The sequence below is a fragment of the Triturus cristatus genome, chromosome 11, assembly GCF_964204655.1.
Source record: "Triturus cristatus chromosome 11, aTriCri1.1, whole genome shotgun sequence".
In the NCBI taxonomy this organism is placed as follows: Eukaryota; Metazoa; Chordata; class Amphibia; order Caudata; family Salamandridae; genus Triturus; species Triturus cristatus.
In genome coordinates this window covers 1121727527-1121748935 of record NC_140594.1, presented here as the reverse complement: position 1 = coordinate 1121748935, position 21409 = coordinate 1121727527, and the positions used below count along the sequence as shown (strand labels likewise).

Below are 21409 nucleotides of genomic sequence, written 5' to 3'. Positions count from 1 at the left end.
ACCGGCACTTCTCAAGAGAAATATATTACCTTTAATTGGAGAGTACCGGCACTTCTCAAGAGAAATATAATACCTTTAATTGGAGAGTACCGGCACTTCTCAAGAGAAATATAATACCTTTAATTGGAGAGTACCGGCACTTCTCAAGAGAAATATAATACGTTTAATTGGAGAGTACCGGCACTTCTCAAGAGAAATATAATACCTTTAATTGGAGAGTACCGGCACTTCTCGTGAGAAATATAATACTTTTAATTTGAGAGTACCGGCACTTCTCAGAAACAAGCAGGTACTCTGGTACAGGGTACCTGCACTTCCATTTTTCCATTTCAAGCACGGTCTCATACCAGGGGCAGGTTTAGAAGGGGACAAGCAAATTAACATTTTTCTGGCTCTGAGTCTAAAGTGGATGCCACATAATTCCACTCCACAAATCCACTCCACACACACAATTACACAACTAATCCAATCCAACCCACACAATTCTACTACACACCACATACATACATTCCAAACACACATAGGTAAATAACTTTGCTATTTACCATGCTAATAGCTCTAACTCAAACAAATGCTAGACCGGTTTCATTTCCAATGCTTGTTTCCTCCTCGCCATGCCCAGCTATGAAGCCCGGCTCCTTCGCATGCCAGGAGGCGGATGAATGGCATTCCTCACATTGTCCAGTGGCGGGCCTAGCTGGCAGCCATTTCTATTTCCGTCCCAGGCCTCCACCTGCCCCCTGGCTTCCTCGCCCCTTCCGCCTGCGCACCTGTCCCTGTCCGTCCCCAGAACCCTGGCGCTCGCCACTGCCTGCCCCGGCCTTGAGGAGCGAGGAAGTGAAGGAGGGCGGCCTGTACCGGAGACCGGGCTCCTCACGTGGGAGACACTCGACGGGCCTCGGGCGCCATGGGAAAGGAGGTGCTCCGCCTCGGCCTGCTCTGGGCCTTCTGTCTGAGAGGTAGGGAGATGACGGGGGGCAAAGGGTGCTCGCCCTGGGTGCCAAGAACCACCCCTGTCTATACATGTGTGGTGTGATGAGAGCTAGTAAGATAGCTCAGTGTGTCAATGTTTGGGCAGTTTGGAATCATGTTAGGATGCATACAACTAAATGTTTTATTTTCTCGAGGGTTGTAAAAACACCCCAGAATGAAAACAAGTCCTGTGATAGCAAATTCTCCCGTTGCCCAGTTATATGCGCTCGTAAGTCGTAACGGTTGCATTTCAATGTTTGTTGAATTCTGTTACTTGTAATTTTAATTTGTAGTGACCTAACGGGGCTACAAGCAAAAGAATGCAACAAAAAAAATCTGTAGTCAATCACCCACTCACATATGGAACTGTGGAACATGTGAATTGTGTGCTGTTTTACCTTTCCCCCAAATTGAAATGCCCGAGGCCCTCAATAGATAAGGTAGTTTGACAGACTAATGTACCTGCTGCGTGCAAAAAGTACCAAGGCACTGCTGGAAACCATGGATGTTGGTTGAGCCGCATAAAAAAACTTATTGTTATAGTAAATGTGAAGCTTTCCATAATTGGTTGTTTTGTGCACGAGTCAACAAAGGTCACACGTTCCAGACGTGACAGACAAACGCAGCCGTCCGGCATCAAAGTAACATCACGATACGCACAGGAGCCACCCCTGACACATGCGCCATTTTGTGATGTGTGTAAACAGGGTCTTAGAGTATAAACATATCCACGATTTCCGGTGTGACGTGTAGGCCTGCACACGTTCTTTACGTATTTCTACGTACGTTCGAAGCTTAGTTATTTCTTGTGCCAGTCTCTCCCAGAAAAGTATCCGCTACCCGGTTATAATTCTGTGCTGATCTGTCGAGCCAGGAGGTATTTTTTGGGGGGTTCCCCACAGCAACCCATGAGGTGTCACTCCTTACCAGCTCACTTCAGAGAGTTTACAAATTGAAAGGGTTGTGTGGCGGTGTTTAAGGTCCACTAAGAAATTTGCAACGAAGACTATGTGAGCAAGTACCCATAGCATTAAAAGTGAAGGGCCTTATTTATGAAGGCTTGCGACACTTTTACATTGCCGTTGCGTCACTTTTTGTGACACAGCAGCAGCGTAAATAATGCACCACTTTGCACCATATTTACAAAGTGACGTATCTAAGCAGATGCTTCACTGCGTTAGGTATAATGTATGCAGGGTGGGCGTTCCCAAGGGAAAAAGCCTCGTGGAAGTGGCGTGATGAGATCTATCAGATTTTATGGCACCACTTCCAGGACGCTACTGCGTCACAACCTTACGCCTGTCTCAGCAGGCGTGAGGGTGACAGTGCAATGGGAATAGGCCTCCCCCATGCATTGCTGGAGTTGCGTCATGCTTATGACACAACTCCAGCAATGCGTGGGTTTTGCGCCGACCGATACATCAGGATTCCTGACGTATCTGTCATTCTTTGCCACAGGATGCACCGTACAATAAATACGGCGCATTCATTGTGTCGAAAGGAGGGTGCACTGAAAAGTGTTGCATCGCTGCTTTCACACAGCGATGCAACACATTTCATAAATGAGGCCCTAAGTTCTAATCCTGGCTCCCCTACTTACAGGCATCATTTATTCGTTTTTGCCGTAGGGCAGTGCCGCAGGCATTCCTGCTGCGCTGCCCTACATCAAAAGAAAAGGGCAGGAATGCGGCGTATCTATTAGCTACAGCGCATTCCTGCCCTTTTCCCCTGCGCCACGGTGCAAGGGTGCCTGTGTTGAGGGGATGAATGTTTTTGTGCAGGAAGGAAATCTTTCCTGCACAGAAACAATCAGTAGGGGCTTTTTCCTCTTTCTGCAGCAGACATTCAAAAAAGGAAATACAAAGAGAAATAAAGATATTGCTCCTCGTTGTGCCTCTCTTACGCCTCCCCTTGGGAGGCATACGTTTTTATTGCTGCCTCAGAGTTATGATTTCTCGTAAATCTGGGGCAGTGTCAGAAAGCCATGGATGTTGCTGGGAATGCCCCCAGCAACACCCATTGCACGCCCCTTTAATGCAGAAAACTATTTATAGGTCACTATTAATCCAAAAAAGTGGCTTAGTGCTGCCTGATTAATATTACGCAAGCTTCTGCGCCAGGGAGCGTCACAAATACTGACGTTCCGGCGGCACAAGGGGCCAATCTTGCGCTTCCTCATTCAGATCAAAGATAGGTCCAATTACGAAATGTTTAAATACAATGGGCCTAATTTATGAGGTCCCTTGCATCACCCGAACATCACTTTTTGTGATGTTTCGTGGCCTGTTCCATATTTATGAGGCAGCACTAAGCCACTTTATAAAATCAACAGGGCCTTTGCTGAAATAGCATCCCAGGTAAAACCAAATTATTTGCCTTTCCTAATCCCACCCCTCTTAACTTTTGACCTCCTTCCAACTTTATTCTTCTCTCTTTTCTAAGGGTGCGTTTCCAGCAACATCCATGGCATTTTGACACTGCCCCAGATTCAGAAGATTTCGTAAAGCTGAGGTGGCGCCAAAAACGTACGCCTCTTCGGAAGGCGCAAGGGAGGCACAACAAGAAGTAATATCTTTATTTTTCCTCATTTTTTCCTTTTTCTATGTGTGCTGCAGAAAGAGGAATAAGCCTCTTGTGATTGTGTTTGTGCAGGAAGGTGTCCCTTCCTGCACAAAAACAATCCATCCCCTCAACGCAGGCACCCCTGCATCATGGTGCAAAGGTGCTTGCATTGGCGCACAGCAGCCTATTGTGCACTGATGCAGGAAAAATAACAGGAATGCACCGTATCTCATACATACCGCGCATTCCTGCCCTTTTCTTTTGCCATAGAGCAGCTTAGCAGGAAGGCCTGCGGTGCTGCCCTATGGCAAAAACACATAAATGAGGCCCTATATGTTTTATATTTCGTTCTAATCGTGGCATCCCTACTTCATATAACTGTGTGATCCCGGGCATGCACTTTATCCCCTTATGTTGCAGAACAAAATTCGGAGTACTTACAAATACTTTTGAGTGCCACATAAATCGCTGTTGCTTGTAATGCATCTGGTAGGGCTATACGTTTATGTACTGCACAATCCATCCACAAGGGGGCGCTAGTGATTTGTATCACTGTGTTCATGGTGACTATCTCACTGGTGGGCACAAAATAGTCTCCACATAGAGGTTTATCCCTGTAAATATGTTTGGCCCCACCGTGCCACTTCGTAAGTGGATGGAAAATTATGTCACCGGTAACTTGGACCGTTGTGTGCGATTAAAAGTTGTGCAAACAGTAATGATGTTACTTATTTAGATCCATGTTACTTGTGATGGATGACATGTACATACATCAGATCTAGCCCTTGCTTGGATAGCGCCTAGAGTGTTGGCGAAAATAAATGTAGTGCCCCCACTGCCACTGATGAACAAAATGAGACAGGAGGGGGCACCTTCAGTATTCACAGGTTAGTTCATGCTGGTTACATTTGAGCAGTGACTGGTCTCTGAACACAACAAACACCTCTCCCCCCACCCCTCAACTCACTTGATTTAGTCACAGCTTAGCCCCAGTGCTTACTTTGAAAAAATAAGTGCCAGGCCCCTCGTCTGCTTGCACCACCCATTGCCCCGTGCCAGCACTACCAATGACAGTCCCTCCACAAATACTAACCATCACAGTCCTACCAGTGTGACAATTCAGACTTTTCCAGACTCCCAAAGCTATTAGAATGGCTTTGGTGGCAGGTATTAGTCATTTGTAATGTACATTGAATTAATAGACAACTGCTGTTGTGCTCATCTCTAAATTAGACAAACAGCGCCACCATTTGGCGGATTGTCATAAGTGCAGGTATTGAAAATTAAGTGCTGGTGCCAAGCACCGCAAACCACCTTCTCAAATTAAGAACTGCTTATCTCCAGCCCACAGTTTTTTTTGCAGGGTTCAGGAGGATTGTTGATGTGTTTCAGAAGGGTGTGAAAGGTGGATAGAGGGCAAGCAAGGGTGCTAATTGAGTGTTAAAAACAGCACCTGCAGCACGTTAAAATGATTAAAAGCACTTTAAACTGACTGACTAGAGCCAAGTAAGATGGATGCTGCTGTTTGCATTATCTTAATGCAGACATCTCACTGCAACCCCTGACGAATGGTGCCTGGGCCTTGACCCAGCTTGCCCCTTCCATAAACTGTCCCTCCTTAAAATCAAGAGGGCCTTTGCTGAAATAGCATCCCAGCTAAAACCAAATTAGGTGCCCTTCCTAATCCCACCAACCTTCATTTTTTACCTCCTCCCACCTCCCACCTTCATGCTTCTCTTTTTTCTAAGTGCTGTATATAATAATACCCTTTAATATGAGATAACATAATATTGATGCTTCTGAGCCACACTTTGAGGGGTAACCAGAAAAGCTTGCTCTGATGTCTGACACAGTTGTATGCTGACCCCATTATGTTTACAAAGCACCAATACACCCTCCCACACCCTTGTGAAGGTAATTGTGTACTTTACAGATGTCTTAAACTCATGGGTAAAATACTCACTACAGCTGTTCTAGCTGTACCAAGTAGGTCTATCCGAAGACCCCTAGCAGTTGATGCCATGGAGTGAGCCTGGAAAAGAAAAGGGGACACGTTGCTGGCTGGTGATGAGAGATTTGCAAGGTTTGCGCTCTATGACTGCTGGAACTGGTGCTTTCTGGGTGGCTGAGGCGAGGCCCTATCTAGGCAGAACCTACCTCTCCTGTTAGGGCTAGGTGATTACGCTCACTGTATAACCTGTGCTCACACTTGGGTAGCTTGGCACTGAGCAGTCAGGCTTACCACAGAGGCAATGTGTAAAGCATTATGTGTAAAGTATTGGCGATGCACACACTCACGATAAATGCACTGAGTGTCACAAAAGAGACTCCACACGTAGTGTATGTAAATAAAGATTGTATTCAACACACACATAAATTAACACAACAAGACCATCATCTATTTCTGGGCATAAATCACACTTGGAAAAATTACTAGCAGTACTAGGCCTAACAGTGTTAAATGACATCAGTATTATGCACACTTGGGAAAAATCCTATTTTACCCAAGCACCCTTATGCGGTGCGATACGTTGTCAGATCTGAGCCCACCCTGGCAAATAACACAATTTAAATCCACATATTTCTAGGGTGCACCCCAGGTCACAACGATATCATATATCAGGAATGTGCACACACAGTAATTTAAAACACTTTTCAGCAGCACCGTGGGCCAAGGCCGCACAGAGAAAACCAATGCGAAAATGGAGTATTAGTTAGGTAATGAAATAAAAAGTAAAACAACACCTCTACGTGGTGCAACTATGAGCAAGCTGTTCTCATGCAGCGCACTCTTCCACACTCACACAGCACCATAATGCAGTGCACAGGATGTCAGCAAGTCTGTTTGAAGCACACTCAGGTGCACACACGCCCTCGGCACCATAATGCGGTGCAAATTATATCTGGCAGGTCAGTTGATACAATGAATGTGGATCCCATGGCACAATCGCTCCCACACCTCTTAGTTAGCCCCCCACTACCCTGGCCACAGGTTAGAGTAAAAAATCTCCACTCCTTACTATACCGGAGTCACACTTAGTCTGGGGCCCAGTCTAGAAGGTTGGAATCACTATCAGGGTAACCGTGCTACAGTCAACAAATGGGGGGTTGGTCACACCTCAGGTAGTACACCCACTTTATGAGTAGCAGAAATAGGCTAGAGGCTGTCCCAGTCCAATCAAGAGGTCCCTTAATTCACCTTCCAGCACCAGCCCAGTTCTGCCAAGGACACTTGGGTCACTGTAGTAACTGAGCCAGTATACGTTATAGGGGTTTGATCACGATTTATTCCAGAAGAGCTACACAGCAGAGAGGAGAGCAGGATGGTTACATGTCCAACTCCAACTGCTCTCCAAACCGTTTGAATACAGAGAACCCAGCAACAGAGCAACCAGGCAACAACCCAACATTCTACAAGGGGGTGCCTGGAATGGAACTTTAGAACAAGACAATGCAGCATAGGGCTGCAGTACTAATAGCGATTGGAGGGAAGATACAACAGTCACACAGTCTCTCAGCCCGATTTCGATCACTCTCGGAAGTGTTCCTCAACCCAGTCACTTACTCTCACCACCCAGTCCTGATCTGGGCGATACTATCTGGGCTGGGCCCGGTGAGGAGAGGGCAGTTGATTCACTGCGCTGAGGGCTAGACGGAACACTCGGTGAATGGGGGAGTGTGGTTGTCTCTGCACCCCATGGTAAGTGACTGATTCAGAACGTCTGGTGCGCGTTGATCCGAGTCGCACCAGACAGTCCGGTCAGAAGGAACCACAAGTGGGGTTTTCCGTACCTGTCTGGAAATGAGGCTAAACATCTGGTATGCGATGATACATGCTGCACTAGACAATCCGGTCAGAATGAACCAAAAGTTGGGTTTTCGATACCTCACAACGTCTGGTGCGCAATTATCCAAATCGCACCAGACAATCTGGTCACAATCAACCTGTGGTCGGGTTCGCTGTACCTCCCTTGAATGAGGCACAACGTCTGGTGTGTGAGGATACGAGTCTCACCAGACAATCCGATCTCACACACACAGTCACAAGTTCAGTAGTGCCAGCACAAGGTACAATGAGGCACTACTACGGATGCACCCTCCCTCTGAGGGTCGCAACCTGTGAATCAGACACTGCACGCAATGAGCATGTAGTCAGCGTGTCACACAAGAGAGATGCTGGAATCCAACAACAGGAGGTCACCCATAAACCCAGTTGAGACCTGGATGAGGAATGTATGGAGCAAAAACAATGTCTCAACAGGTTATATTGGGAAGATTGTTAATAAAACATGCACATTTAGTTGCAAAAAGAAAGAGCAGGGAGACTCAAAGGGTTTGTGCGAGATGCAAGGAGTATTCTGTATTTTAGAACAAATATGAACAAGAGAACAGTATCAGCACTGTTTACACTGGATGTGTAACCCGAAAGAAACTTGTGCACATAAGTGCTCTTGATACACAAGGTGAACGGCACAAGTGACAAGTGACACAGCGAGGAGCGGAGCGAGGCAGGTGTCCCTTCCTGCACATAAATAATCAATAATGGACTTTGTTACTTCTATGAGTGCTTCAGAATGCAGCACACATAGAAGTTGAAAGTCATTATTATATAAAGATTGTTTATGTGCAGGAAGGGACACCTGCCTGCACATAAACAATTAATAATGGTGTTTTGCTCTTTCTATGTGTGCCGCAGAATGCAGCACATATAGAAAAAGCAAAAACGAGGCAAAATAAAAGTATTTCTCCTCATTGCGCCATTCTAACGCCTGCTATTGCATGGGATTCGTTTTTGGTGCGTCCTCAGATTTACACATTCTTGTAAACCTGGGGCAGTGTAAAAAAACAAAAGGTGTTGTGATGGAAAGTCCACAGCAACACCCATTACAGGGCTCTTTCATGCAGACAACTGTGTGAAAGGGACCCATATTTACAAACGACATTAAGCCACAAAAAGTGGCTTAACGCCACTTTGTAGATATGGAGCAGGGCATTGCACCTCTGGAACGTTGGTAAAAGTGATGTTCCTGTGGCACAATCCCCTTGTAAATATGCCCCTAGGTATCAGGATTGACAAGTGCTTTTTGTTTGCCACTCAGGTTAGTGTGGTAGTCAAGGCATCCATGTCGCTACCACCATGGTGCTCTCTCAAGGATCACAAAATATCTACCTGAGTCAAAGCAGGGTATCACAGCAGGGTTCTAGTTTTTCAGGCAAAATGAACTATTTTGATGTACTCTCCTGGGCCTTTCACAGTGTGTGCCAATCTGGCTGCAAAGGCAGAATGTCACAACAGCCAAGCTATCAACCAATGCTGCAGACTTCACCCATGTCTCCTGTGTTCACACATTTAGGTTGGCTACCTGTGCATCAGAGAATGTCAGAGAATGAATTTTAAGGCCCTCTTGAGAAGAGGGTAGATAATCTTAAGGAAATGCCACTTTTTCCATGATCACCCTCAAAGTTTTGGACTGATGCTGCTGGTTTTTCGACTTTGAAGGTGCGCTGATGCCTGCTAACCAGACCTCGGTGCCAGCGTTCTGACACTCAAAAGTGTATGTGTAATTGGCTTATACCCAATTTTCATAGGATACCTTACTCATGAGTACCTAGTGCATGGTACAGGGCCTGTAAGTTAACATGTTCCTCATGGATGAAGCAATTATTGTGTCACGGTCAGTGTGAGAAAGTAAGTCTCCCAGCCTGCTACTGCAGATTAGTAGAGCAGGTTTAAACTGCTAACTCGCTCTGCCATTTAAACTAATGACAAAGCCAAGACCTTCCTTTTTAATATATATACACATCATCCCTAAATTAAGCTTCTAAAGCAGGGTGCGGTATATTAAAAATGTGGGCTAAGTATTTTTATATGTCCTAACAGTAAAAACCATAAATTGTCATTTTTACTGTGGAAAGTCTAGAAGCCCCATTGACAGGTGCAGGGCTATATGCTGACAACTCAGCTGTTCTAATTTCTGAATGGGACTACTAAAGTTGGTACTTCAAGGTATCAAAAGAATCGCTGCATTAAACCCATCTTGATGCCCAAGACGAATTGAATGAAACTTTTGAGTAAAAGGCAACTTTAGAAATTTTCCACTCTGTTGCCCAAGTTTTCCAGTGACCATTCGCATATGCCGGCCAAAAGACTGCCTTAGCCCTTCTGGGGTGAGGTGTGAGTGATTCCCAGGTCAGGGCACAACAGAGGCCTGCCGTTGGAAGAGGTATTGCCTCTCCCAGACATGAAGCCATAGGGGGTGTGAGCCTAAAAGGTGAGCTTCAAAAGGAAAGCCACCTTTAAAGAGCAACTGGTGGAAACACACAAGAGGGGCTGCTCTTTTCATCTGGGAGACAGGTTGGTGTCAGGGACAGAGAGGGGAAATAGTTGCAGAGCCAGTTTTCCAATGGGTGTGTAGTCCTAAAGTAGCCACACTTCTAGGGTTGGCTAACAAGCTCAAAACACTGGGAGAAGGGTACATCTGTCTTGGGAGTGGGCATAATATTGCACTCTGGAATAGCTAGATGCCACACATTACAGGAAGTTGCCTTCCGGTGGGAGGGGATCCGGTAGCTCATTGGCTAGTAGTTACAACCTTCGCAGAGATCATGCTGTGAGCATAAAGGTGCCATCCCAGACACACAGACCTCAGATCATGTCTGTACTGAAGAAGGACAGTCCTGCTGGTCCCTGGACTCAGCAAAGAGAGGCTGCACAAAAGACCGGACTGCACCCGTACATATGATTAACATCCATTGAATGCAAGCTTCTATTCTGTCTGCCTCGCAGCAGCACAACAGATGAATGTGAAATACACACAGTGAAATGCACACTACCAGGGAACCTCATAACAATCTGTCCCTGTCGGGGTACCTGATCCCAGGCATAGTACCCTTCAATTATCAGATCCCGCAACTCAGGGTAGAACAGAAAGATCCAGGGCCACCAGCAGGTCAGTCCCCCCTCCTGCCAGCCTCATACCCCAAGAGATCTTACACCCCATCAAGGGGATAAAATCAGCAATCCAGTCCACTTTGTGTGTATCCCAGTTCTCTTCAGCTTACCAATTTCTCCACTTCAGCTCTTGGTTAGGGGGTTGGTGGGTGGGTCTTTGTTGTCACCAGGATTCGGCCCCACCCTCCGGCATAGGAGTCTGCGAGGAGTTGTCCTGTGTGTGGCCAAGGAATGAAGAGGCCGATCTTTCTCCTGCAGTGCTTTAAAACCCCCAGGAGTGTGCCTTCTGATGATGTCACTCCCCGAGAGGTTCCACCATTTGGCTGCCTCACTCTTGCTCCTGCATGTGGTGTGACTAATGGCGCACCTCTGCTACGCACCGGGTGCGCCTGCTCATCTTCTGCCTGGTGGCTCGCAATAGTGGCTCAGGTGTCAGAACAGGTAGAGCACAGTGTTGTAAGTATGTTAGGTAGGCAGCAGGACACGTCTTCAGGTTACAAAATAGATTTATTAAGATAGCATATCAGAGAAATACACCTCGCCAGCTGACCAGACCATCAACTGCCAAGACTGGAACTTTCACATACCAGTTAGAACACTCATAGGTACTATGGGAGGTTGAGAAGGTAGAAACACAAAGGAGGGACCTCTGACACCAAGTAGCCATAATGAAGTAAGCACAAATATACAACATATCTTCTTCCTTTACAGAGAAAACAAAATAAAAGACTCAAACACATAATAAGAGCTTAAAGCATGGAAAACAACAGAAAGGAAACATAAAATACCTAGAAGGTCAGTGACCTCTTGGACTTCCAGATCACGAAGGCAAAGGGACAGGATATGATGAGGATCATGATGACCAACTTCTCCCCTTCAATTGACGGAAAAAAACAAGAAGCAACAGTCTACTCTCTACCTTGGTGTCAGTAGTCCCTCCTTTGTGTTTCTACCTTCTCAACCTCCCATATTACCTATGAGAGGTTGAGAAGGTAGAAACACAAAGGAGGGACTACTGACACCAAATAGCCATAATGAAGTAAGCACAAATATACAACACACAGCTAGTACAGTATAGAAGACGCATATCAAGGATAATGTAAAAAAAAATGTAGTGCATTTATATAGCGCTCCGCACACCCCCGAAAGGGTCTCTCAGGTGCTGTGCACATACCGCTGTGGAACCCTTCCTGGCCTTTCCCTGGGAAGTGCCCACTCCTGGGCACCCCCAAGGTGAGGCCAGGCATCCTAGCACTTTTGGGGTCGTTGTGGAGATTAAGCAAGCTATTGCCCAGAGTTGCAGAGTGGGACCCATGATTAGAATAGGCACCGAGGCGAGAATTATCGGGTCCAGGGAAATTGAGCCCAAGACCCGCCGAGGTGGGAATTGAACCCTGGTCCGGGACAGACCTCTGCATCAGGGTCTGCCGCTCTAACCATTGAGGCACATGTAATTGCATCGTTACAAGAAAGGGAACCAGTGCATGGAACCCAGGTGCCTAGAATGGGCATTGGACAGAGTAGGCGCTTGATTAAGATCACTAGGAAAGCACAGACGAAAGCAAGTGTATTTTTTCAGATGTAACTGGTGCCCGTTCTTGGGCAGGAACAGATTGGCTTGTTCTCCAGGTAATTTGTTGATCAGCGCGTGCATTTAGGACGGTTGCTGGAGAGAGCTGATGGCATGGGGGCGACTTCTAGATTCCCTTTATCAGGCATCTCCAACGATTGCTCATGAGCTACTGGTAGCTCTCCAGCTACTTGTAAGTAGCTCTCTGTTGTAAGTAGGTTAGGTAGGCATCAGGACACGTCTTCAGGTTGTAAGATAGATTTATTAAGATAGCACAGCAGAGATAAAGCACTTCGCTAGCTGACCAGACCATCAACTGCCAAGACTAGAACATTCACATACCAGATAGAACACTCATAGGTAGTGAGGGGGGTTGAGGAGACATAAACACAAAGAATGGACTACTGACCCCAAGTAGCCATAACAAAGCAAGCACATATATACAACACTCTCCTGTGTGCAGTCCAGCCTGCTAAACTTGAAGTTTTTGCTTGGCTGAATTATTATATGTATACAAAAATTGTAAAGTGTGTCCTCAAGATTAAAATGAATGTATTTCCAGAACTCATCTGCTGATGTTTGGAGGAGAATGGTTGAGTTTCCAAAATATATTTAAAGCTAATATTTGAGTGAAAAATAATGTGATGTTTTTGGAAACATTGACATTATGACCTTTGCACTGGGGCATTGCAGTGATGGTTATTGTGTATTACTCATATAGATGCATTCCACATTGACAAAGCCTTTTTTACATTTCTACATCCAACCATGCAAAATGCACTGATGTGTTCACTGCTGGTAATCTTGCATGAGGGTGGCCACTGGTTTAATCTCGTCTGATGTGGTCATTATTACAATACTAATATTTGTGGCTCAGGAATATTTTAATTGAAAATAATTATCTCGTACATCAGAAGAGGGTGGAGGATACAGTCCTAGAGAATATTGCAGGTGGAATTAGGAAACAAGTTTCAGATTGTTTAGGCAATCCCAGAAAAAGGATTATTTAATATTCCGTTTTATTTCCTGAAATTCTATGTTTCCAGTTGAATGTCCTACTTGATTCATATGTAAAAAAAAAGTGCACAGGCAGATTGTAGATCAGAGTAATGGTGATGCATCTGTAAAAACAGAAGGAAGTTATTGTAGAAAATATCAATCTTGGTAAATTACCAATTTACACGTTCTGGTTAAAATTGTGGAGAAATCTGGGATCACCACAAGCCCATAAGAGCAAGAGCAGCCTGGCTCCATTTTAATCTGTTTGTCGCCTACAATATGACACAGCAAGAACCCTATTAGCTCTTAGGATGACGTCCTTTAGACTGCAGCGGAGGTTCAGGGACGGCTCCTCCGTAATGGTGGAGTAGCATCGCCTCACTTGTCAAAGTCAGTCAGCGAAAATTAAAAAGATAAATAAACAATTATATCATTTTATTTTCTGCTGACTTACTTACCCAATGCCAGTGTAGGGCAGGGCTGTACCATGGCAGGGGGAAAAGTGATGGGCACAGTAAAGTGTGCATGTCGGTTTTTCCGGCTATCTTAGGCTGGCCAAACAGACATGCGCACTTAGGTTTTTCGTACCCAACTGTGTTGCACAGCCGGGTTGGAGAAACAGCACAGACTCCCAGGCACTGTGTGAGTGGCAAACCAGGCAGCTGAGACCAATCCTGGCATTGCTCTCATGCTATTGAGAGCAGAGCCGTGATTGGGCGGGGAGCCCGTGCCCCAGTGACGGCCGGGAGGAGAGCACTGAAGTGACCGGCGTTGACAGGTACGTTTTTTTATTATTTATAATTCCCCGTCGTCCCCCCCACCTCCCTCAGTTTAGCTATGCTGCAGCCGCCACTGCTGACGTTATGAGCTGTCTGCAGGTGATGCTGGGCGTCTCCGCAGCTTTTGAGCTGTGGACCACCATCTTCTGCTGAACAGGTTGTCCACAATGGCTGAGCCAACTCATGAAACTTTGAAGTGACGTGATCCCTAACTCTCTAACCGGTCACAAAAAATCTGCTAAGCGTCACTGAGCGGTCTCCCTCCTGTGGGTTCCCTCTGGGTTCACCCCGTCTCTACCTGAGGCAATATCTGCCCAGCATCTCTGTTTCATCTTCTTGAGAATATGCGGGTAAAAATTAAGTCATCTGCGAATCCAGGTCTAGGCCAGGTGAAGTCGCGATCCTACTGCGGTGAAACTTCAAAATGTATTAATAACCTAACAAGACTGGATGCACGGCAGCCAGCTCAAGCTTTATTAATGAATGAATGAATGAATGAGGAAACTTGTTAAGCGCACACGAATGCCCAGTGGCGTCTTGGCACTGAACGAGACAAGAGAAGGCCTGCACTAATCATTTGTGTCTGTAGAAAGAGCCATGTTTTCAGCGACTTTCTTCAAACGGAAAGGGAGGCGGCTGTTTTAAGTTCAAAAGGCAGGCTGCTCCAAAGTAGGGCAGTGGACCTAAAAAAGCTTCTGCCGCCCGGGAGGCCCGTTTGAAAGCTGGCACCACCACATTGTTTTGCAGAGCTAGACCACAGGGTCCTTCCGGGCATATACCACCCCAGATTTCTCTTGAAATCAGAGAGACCATGCCCATGAAGGGTCTAATAGGCTGAGCGAAGAGGTTTAAAGACAATTTGTTGCCTAACAGGCAGCCGATGAAGTTTACTAATGGGCGCTTTTGCGGAGTGGTTTTTGGGGAACTTTTTAAGGAAACGTGCCACAGCATTTTGAAAAGTCTGGAGCTTCTTCAGTGGGCCCACCGAAAGATTTAGATAGAGGCTGTTGCAGTGGTCCAGTCTCGTCAATACATTGGCAGTGACCACTGTCTTTAAAATATCAAATGGTAGGTATTTCTCGATTTGTTTTATGATTTTATGATTATAGCATCACAGTAAGAATCTCGCTCTGAAGCCCCTACATCAGCCTTCACTCTACCTCAAAATCTGTGCCTCAAGACTTGAGGTGGCCTTCAGATTCAACAACCTTGGTTTCCACTTTAACTCCAAAATGACCCCTTGTGGGAAGCTGTTTTCCTCAATTCATTAACCTCACGCCACCTTTACCCTGACTCTCCATCCCTTATATCATTCTGGTAGTGCCTGCCTCTATCAATGCTTGACGCAGGAATATGTAAGGATCCCGCCACCCAAATGGGCCTTAAGCAAAGATCCAAGGATGATCCACAGCAGTCCAGCTAATCCAGGGACAGGGCAGGAGAGATCAGGAGTTGCAGGTAAAATCTCTCCTTGGAGTCTGCTGGTTGAGGAGGGAGTTCTGTTCCTACTGGGATGGGATGGTGAATGCACAGATGCATCGACGACATGTCACCATGTGTACAGCTTAAGAGAACTGCTTGAATGAACCTAGCAGAGATCTAAGGAGCCAACTCAAAGGGTGCTGCATGCCCCTCAGTCCAAACAAAACCTGAGAGAGGGCCTAGCATTCACAGTCCAAGGGCCTGCCCTTTGGAACTCACTGCCCTAGCATTTTTGGGTTTCTCCACCCTTTGCTACTTTAGCAAGACGCTCAAAACACACCTCTTTTAGGAGAACATGACAAGAAGCGTTAATAAAAAGCCATCATCCATCCATCTACTGTAAAAAATTATTTTACAACTGGGCTAAGTAAATGTGAATTTAATAATGATGCATTTCATTGTGTGTCTAACATTGATCATGCACAAGCGAAATATGACATGGCGCACACGCACCGAAAAGCCCTACAATAGTGATGTGTGTGTTGCATGTGCATGCAGGCATGGGGCACCAGAAATGGGCACACGTGACATAGACCACTCCAATATCAATGCAAATGAACATGTTTGTATCACATATCATAACCCTTGTGATGTGTGCTACTGAAAGTCACTAGATCCACTGTGAAAGTGAAAAGAGCAAATGGACAGACTGAGCTGGTTATTGAGTGAAAAGAGGCGAGGCTTTGGGGAAAAGGCAAACATTGGTAAATATACCAAACTAAGAATGAAAAAGATATTGAAATTCATTGGTTTGAGACCCCTGAGGTACATTAGATATTAAAGGCTACCGTACATTTTTTATCTATGCATTTCAAGACTTTGTGTATAGCCGCATTCCAGCCTTATAGCAGCTTCAATGTACTGGGATACACCATGGCTTGAGAAGTGTGAAAATGGTGAAAAATGTAGGAAACACTAACATCTGCAACAAGTGTATTGTGCAGTGTATTTCAAGGGTTTGTACATGATGTGCGTGTGATCTAAATTTATTTATCAGTCTGTGTTAGTTAAATTTGAGAGGAAAATGCAATTGCAAATGTGACCAACCCCCAAACGAAATACAGCTGCTCACAGCATGCCTAATATGGAGTTGTCTTAAAGATAGCTGGGAAGGCTGGCTGGAATACACAGAATATTCCATCAATCCAGCTCCTCCCTCCAGGTAGCCAGAGAAGAAGTGCAAGATGATCCTCCTGACCGGACACAAGCTGGACTCCGATCAAGGCAGTATAAGCAGTGGAACCTTCACCTAGTGCTTAGAATGCAACTGAGGGCCTGAGAGGCGCTGGCAAGAGTTTCCAGAATTTAGCTGTGTCGTGGTAGCTTTATCCCTCTCTAGGAAGGATGAAGGTGGATGAAGTTTCTCCTGGACCAGAACCTGCCCAAAGCATCTACTAACCTTTAAAAGGAGGCGCCCACGTCCTCCCAGGACAACACTATCAGCTCTCCCAACAACCACACATCTGCCAATCCATCCTTTGAGGTCCACTTTGCTAGGAACGCACATGTCTCCCACAGTTAACTGTATCCAGCTGGGACCCCTATTGGCCGACATTTATTTCTTGACAGTGAATCCAGAGTTTTTGGACCTTAAATGACTAGAAAGTTCCAAATCATAGCCATCCCATGTGAACCCTGATCACAGCTGTGCAGGTTCAGTGGTCGGTGGGACATTTACAGGCCCAGAGACCATGATTAGGGACGAGGATCAAGGGGCCCACAAACACACACCCAGATACATGCCTATTGTGTTGTCTTATTGCCCCCAAACCACAAGGAGCAGGATCCCAGAGGGGCCCTAGGAAATTTCTAAGACATAAGAACGTGGGCCGTCTTGGTGGCCCCTACTCCGAATTGCAATGTCCATGAAGATGCAAAGACCTCGTGTCCAAATAGAAATCATGGCTGCGGCCATTAGGAACCAAGATATGGGTTCATTTTTCTCCCTGCTTGCCCATAACATCCCTGTTGCCCAAGATCAGCGGCTCAAGCAATAGCACAAATACACACATATAACAGTCAAATGAAATTTCCTTTAAAATATTTATATCCTCTCTTGTGTGTTACTTTTCAAGTAACGAGGTTCTGGCAATAATAAAACTTGGAACCCAAAGGAAAGTGCTTTGCAAGAGCCCCAGCTAAGTGGGAATCACCTGTCTCTGCCCAGCCCCCCTAGATTCACACGACCCCCAGCGTCTTAACCCGGAACTGCCTGGAGCTGTCTATGGTTCTGAAATCACCACTGTAAGCAGCGGCCCAGTGAAGCCTGAAAGCTTGGCAAAGACTTGCTTCTTGCGCACAGACTGCCCACCATTCCCCGGTTCTGTGTACAAAAAATATTTTCTCTGAACAAAAAGTACATGGTTTGACGTGCAGAGTACAATTTCAAGGCCTGGGTGGAATTTCAATAATGCTGGGGTAATTTCAGTAATTTTGCGGTACTCGACACGGAATTTGCAATCATAACACAATTACACCTTCTTTCATAATTAAGAACAATTTTAGGGAGAAAATGCTACAGTGAGAACACATTTGGTGAGCGCAAGAGGCTGCTCGCACTGCTTTTTATTTTCAGTTGCATTGATCGATATTTTGTTAGCACAAATACATCCTCGCATCCCTGTGGTTTGTCAACATGTTTCTGCCACTTTTTAGTCATGCACTGATCTCAGGCATTCTTCAGGGTTCTAGAAAGATCCCTTACATAAATTAGATATATAGAATCAAAGGCAAAGTCCGACTTACCCTTTCCTGTATAGTATTTATGGTCATTCCTGCATGTCCTGGTCTGGGAAGGGGTGGTGACTTTTGTAGTCACACATTTGTCAAGGACATGTACCCATAATTCACCTATGCAGCCCCTGTTCTTAGCCAAACCGTGGAGTGGAGTTTGTTGGCAAACATTAGGGATGCCAGGGACATTGTACCCCATAGCATCAATTCATGATACTTTATTATATTTTTATTCACACTAGGGTAACCACTTAATAAAGATAATCCTTGTGGTATACCTTAAGGTATTTTTAGATTATAACTGGATCTCCAAAACATTATTCAGAAAATTACTATATCTTAAAAACTCCCTCAACAATCGTGAGGTTGAGTCCGCCTGGTAGTACCATCTTACCACGGTGGGATGATGTGCCGAGGATGAATCATGCCACATCACATGAGTGAGACCACCTTAACCAATATCTTAAAGATTCTAAGATTAGGTGATCACCTAGGATAAATAACACCCAGGGACATGGAGAGGAGTAAAGGACCCCTCTCCTTCATGAAAAGCCTCGCCGCGCCCATTGGTGGTTATGAGGGTTTGGGAGGCAGTGCGGTGAGTGAAGCCTCCATCTCTCCCCATGTGTTAGTAGTGAATTGTGTAAGTAAGACAATTATGGCTTTCTAGATGCACATTTGGTGTGTGTGTGTATATATATATATATATATTTAGATGCTCTGTTCGTACTGCGTACTCCTTCAGGCAAACAAACGGATACGGACCACAAATCGGTGCAATAGAGTTTATTCGGTGTAAGAGGTCGCCATATATATATATATAACAAGGAGCCCATGAAACCGGCACTGAGGAAAGCCAATCAAGGCTGAAACGCGTCTGCCAAAAGCGTTTCATGGACCTGTGACACCGCGCGCAAGAAATTCAATAAAGCCGTTTTCTGTACCCCGGAGCTGTGTCGTGCTTTCTATCTACCTGGAGAGAGCATTTGGTTCATATATATATATATATATATATATATATATATATATATATATATATATATATATATATATAAATGTAATTCTTTATCTACATAAAGGTGTGTTTTTAAATTAGACTGTGGCGCGATGGAACACATATAATGTTAATTGAGCTCTGACATCTGTATCACATCTCCAGTCAGAGCTTTCATTATTATCACATGTGAATGTTCTAATTTTTCAGATTGAAGTGCTAAAGTAGCAAAATTGTCCAGTGTGTAGTATAGAAGCTAATTGGCCACTGTGTCATCGGGCAATACCAAGTTGCTGCTCCTTACTTCATCCTCTTCTGGTTTTGTATAATGTGATTTTAGCCGCATATTTTTTCAGTACATGGCCTTGAGTTTGAGATGTTCCTGCTGGTTTAAGATTGTTCAAGTTGTCCTACTGGCACTGGAGCTCCTGAGATGCTGCCTATGGGTTGCAGCAGAGACTCAACCTCCAGAGCTGCCTCACTTGGATTAGAGCCTGTAACCAGCAGGGGACTCAATTTATGTGGCCTGTACACCTCTCATTATTCTGTTGGGCAGCTTTCCTCATGTTCTTTCTGTTTATCACACCAAGAACTCACAAGTAAATTGATCTGAAGGCCTTCAACAGTGTTGTTTATTTTGTGGAAAAGTATCCACCCTCGCACAGGTGCCCACAAATATTCTCAACATCCTGTACTCAAATGCCCTAATGTCCCTCAATCTCATCTTTTCTGACATTCTGCCTTCTAGGTATTGTCTGCTGGAGTGAGGAGGAGGAATTAATCAATCACCTATTCAATGAGAAAGGATATAACAAGGACCTCCGGCCGGTGACGAGCAAGGATGAAGTAGTGGTGGTGTATCTGGCGCTGACGCTGTCTAACCTCATCTCACTGGTAAGGCTACCTCTTACAAGCAAACTAGGGTTGAGACCATGGGCACTGCCATCCCTGATAAACCTACCTCAGTGACCTATTGTGGAGACCAACTCTAGCAGTATATCTTGAGGAGCAATCTCTCTAGTAAGCCTGGTGTGGCATCTTGTGTTGTGTTGGAGGAAAAACAGTACAACAAGCCTTGATGGACTATGAGCATGAATTGAAGAATCAGCACAGATGTTGTCTTTTAAGATGGACAATAAATATAGCAGAAGGCCAGGAAGCAGGGAAGAAAGTGAGGCCGATGTGTGTGGCACAAGATCTACTGGATGAGACTAAAAGAATTATACAAGAGGACAATTGAATGAAGGCAATAAAAGTCGTGAGATGTTGAGTTTACTGCTGAAGCATATTAGACATTAGCAGTGCTTAATTTGAGCCTGTGGTTTCCGATGCTCGGCACCAGCACTTAATTGTCAGCACTAGCGCTTGTGTCAGCCTGCCACATGGTGGCGCTGTCTAGCTAATTTAGAGATGACCACAACAACAGTTCATTTTTATTTCAATATGCGTTACAAATGACTATTACCTGCCGCCCAAGCCATTCTTGTAGCTTTGCGGACCGGAATTAGCCCAAATTGTCACACTTGTAGTAGGGTGATGGTTAGTAGTTGAGTTGGTACTGTCATTGACAGCATGGCAGGGGCAATGTGTGGTGCAAGCTGCAGTGGCCTCTGGCAGAGGGCCCTGGCACTTATTTTGTTACAAATTAAACTCTGGATACTAGCAGAGTGGTGTTTCTGCATCAAACAAATCATCTTGCATCTCATTTTTGCATTTTGGTTAGACAGCTCCAGTTGAAGACAGCATAGTATACAATAGTAAGCTGTGTGTCAGCCCCTTGCTCCGGATTGGTTGGCTTTCTTGTCTGTCTTAGTTCCTTGCATGGCTTTCTACCATATTCTCATCTTTGTACCATCCCTGGAGCATTTCTTCTTTACCTTTGCTTTTTATTTACTGGGCTGCATCCTTCCACTGCCAACATCATAAACTATTTTTCTTATATATTATTATGCTTTTACTTCTTATACAGCACTCCATGGGAGTGTGAGCTCTGCTCCTTATTCGATGCTTACTGAGAACACTTATATTCTCTCACTTGCTCTCAAAACCCCTCTCCACCTGTCTTGCTGTCACCAAGCTCTGCTCAATCCGCGTGCTTTTTTTTGTTATACTTTTTGAGCGAAGCACAAATGCACTTTCTTACACACATTGTGGCTCTCTCATTTCTGTTTATCAACCCCATAGACATTGTTAGAAATGAGGGTCTCTACTTGGCAGGTTGTTACCCTATTCAAGTAGGGACCCTTCTTCCTAGTCAGGATAAGGAGTTACACTCCTGAAACAACCCCTGCTCACCCCCTTGGTAGCTTAGCACGAGCAGTCACGCCTATCTCAGAGGTAGTGTGTGAAGCATGTGCACATAACCA

The 21409-nt window shown here is 45.2% G+C and overlaps 1 protein-coding gene across 1 annotated transcript in view; it reads left to right on the top strand.

The window, feature by feature from the left end:
* Nucleotides 1–769: 769 nt before the first annotated feature.
* The window catches only part of LOC146786160 (acetylcholine receptor subunit delta-like), an 84452-nt gene continuing 63812 nt past the window's right edge, over nucleotides 770–21409 (top strand). Inside the window, exons 1-2 of the mRNA XM_085635684.1 lie at nucleotides 770–959; nucleotides 19792–19937. Coding sequence (XP_085491810.1) covers nucleotides 908–959; nucleotides 19792–19937 — 198 coding nt within the window. The 5' untranslated portion in view covers nucleotides 770–907. The remainder of the gene's footprint in view (nucleotides 960–19791; nucleotides 19938–21409) is intronic.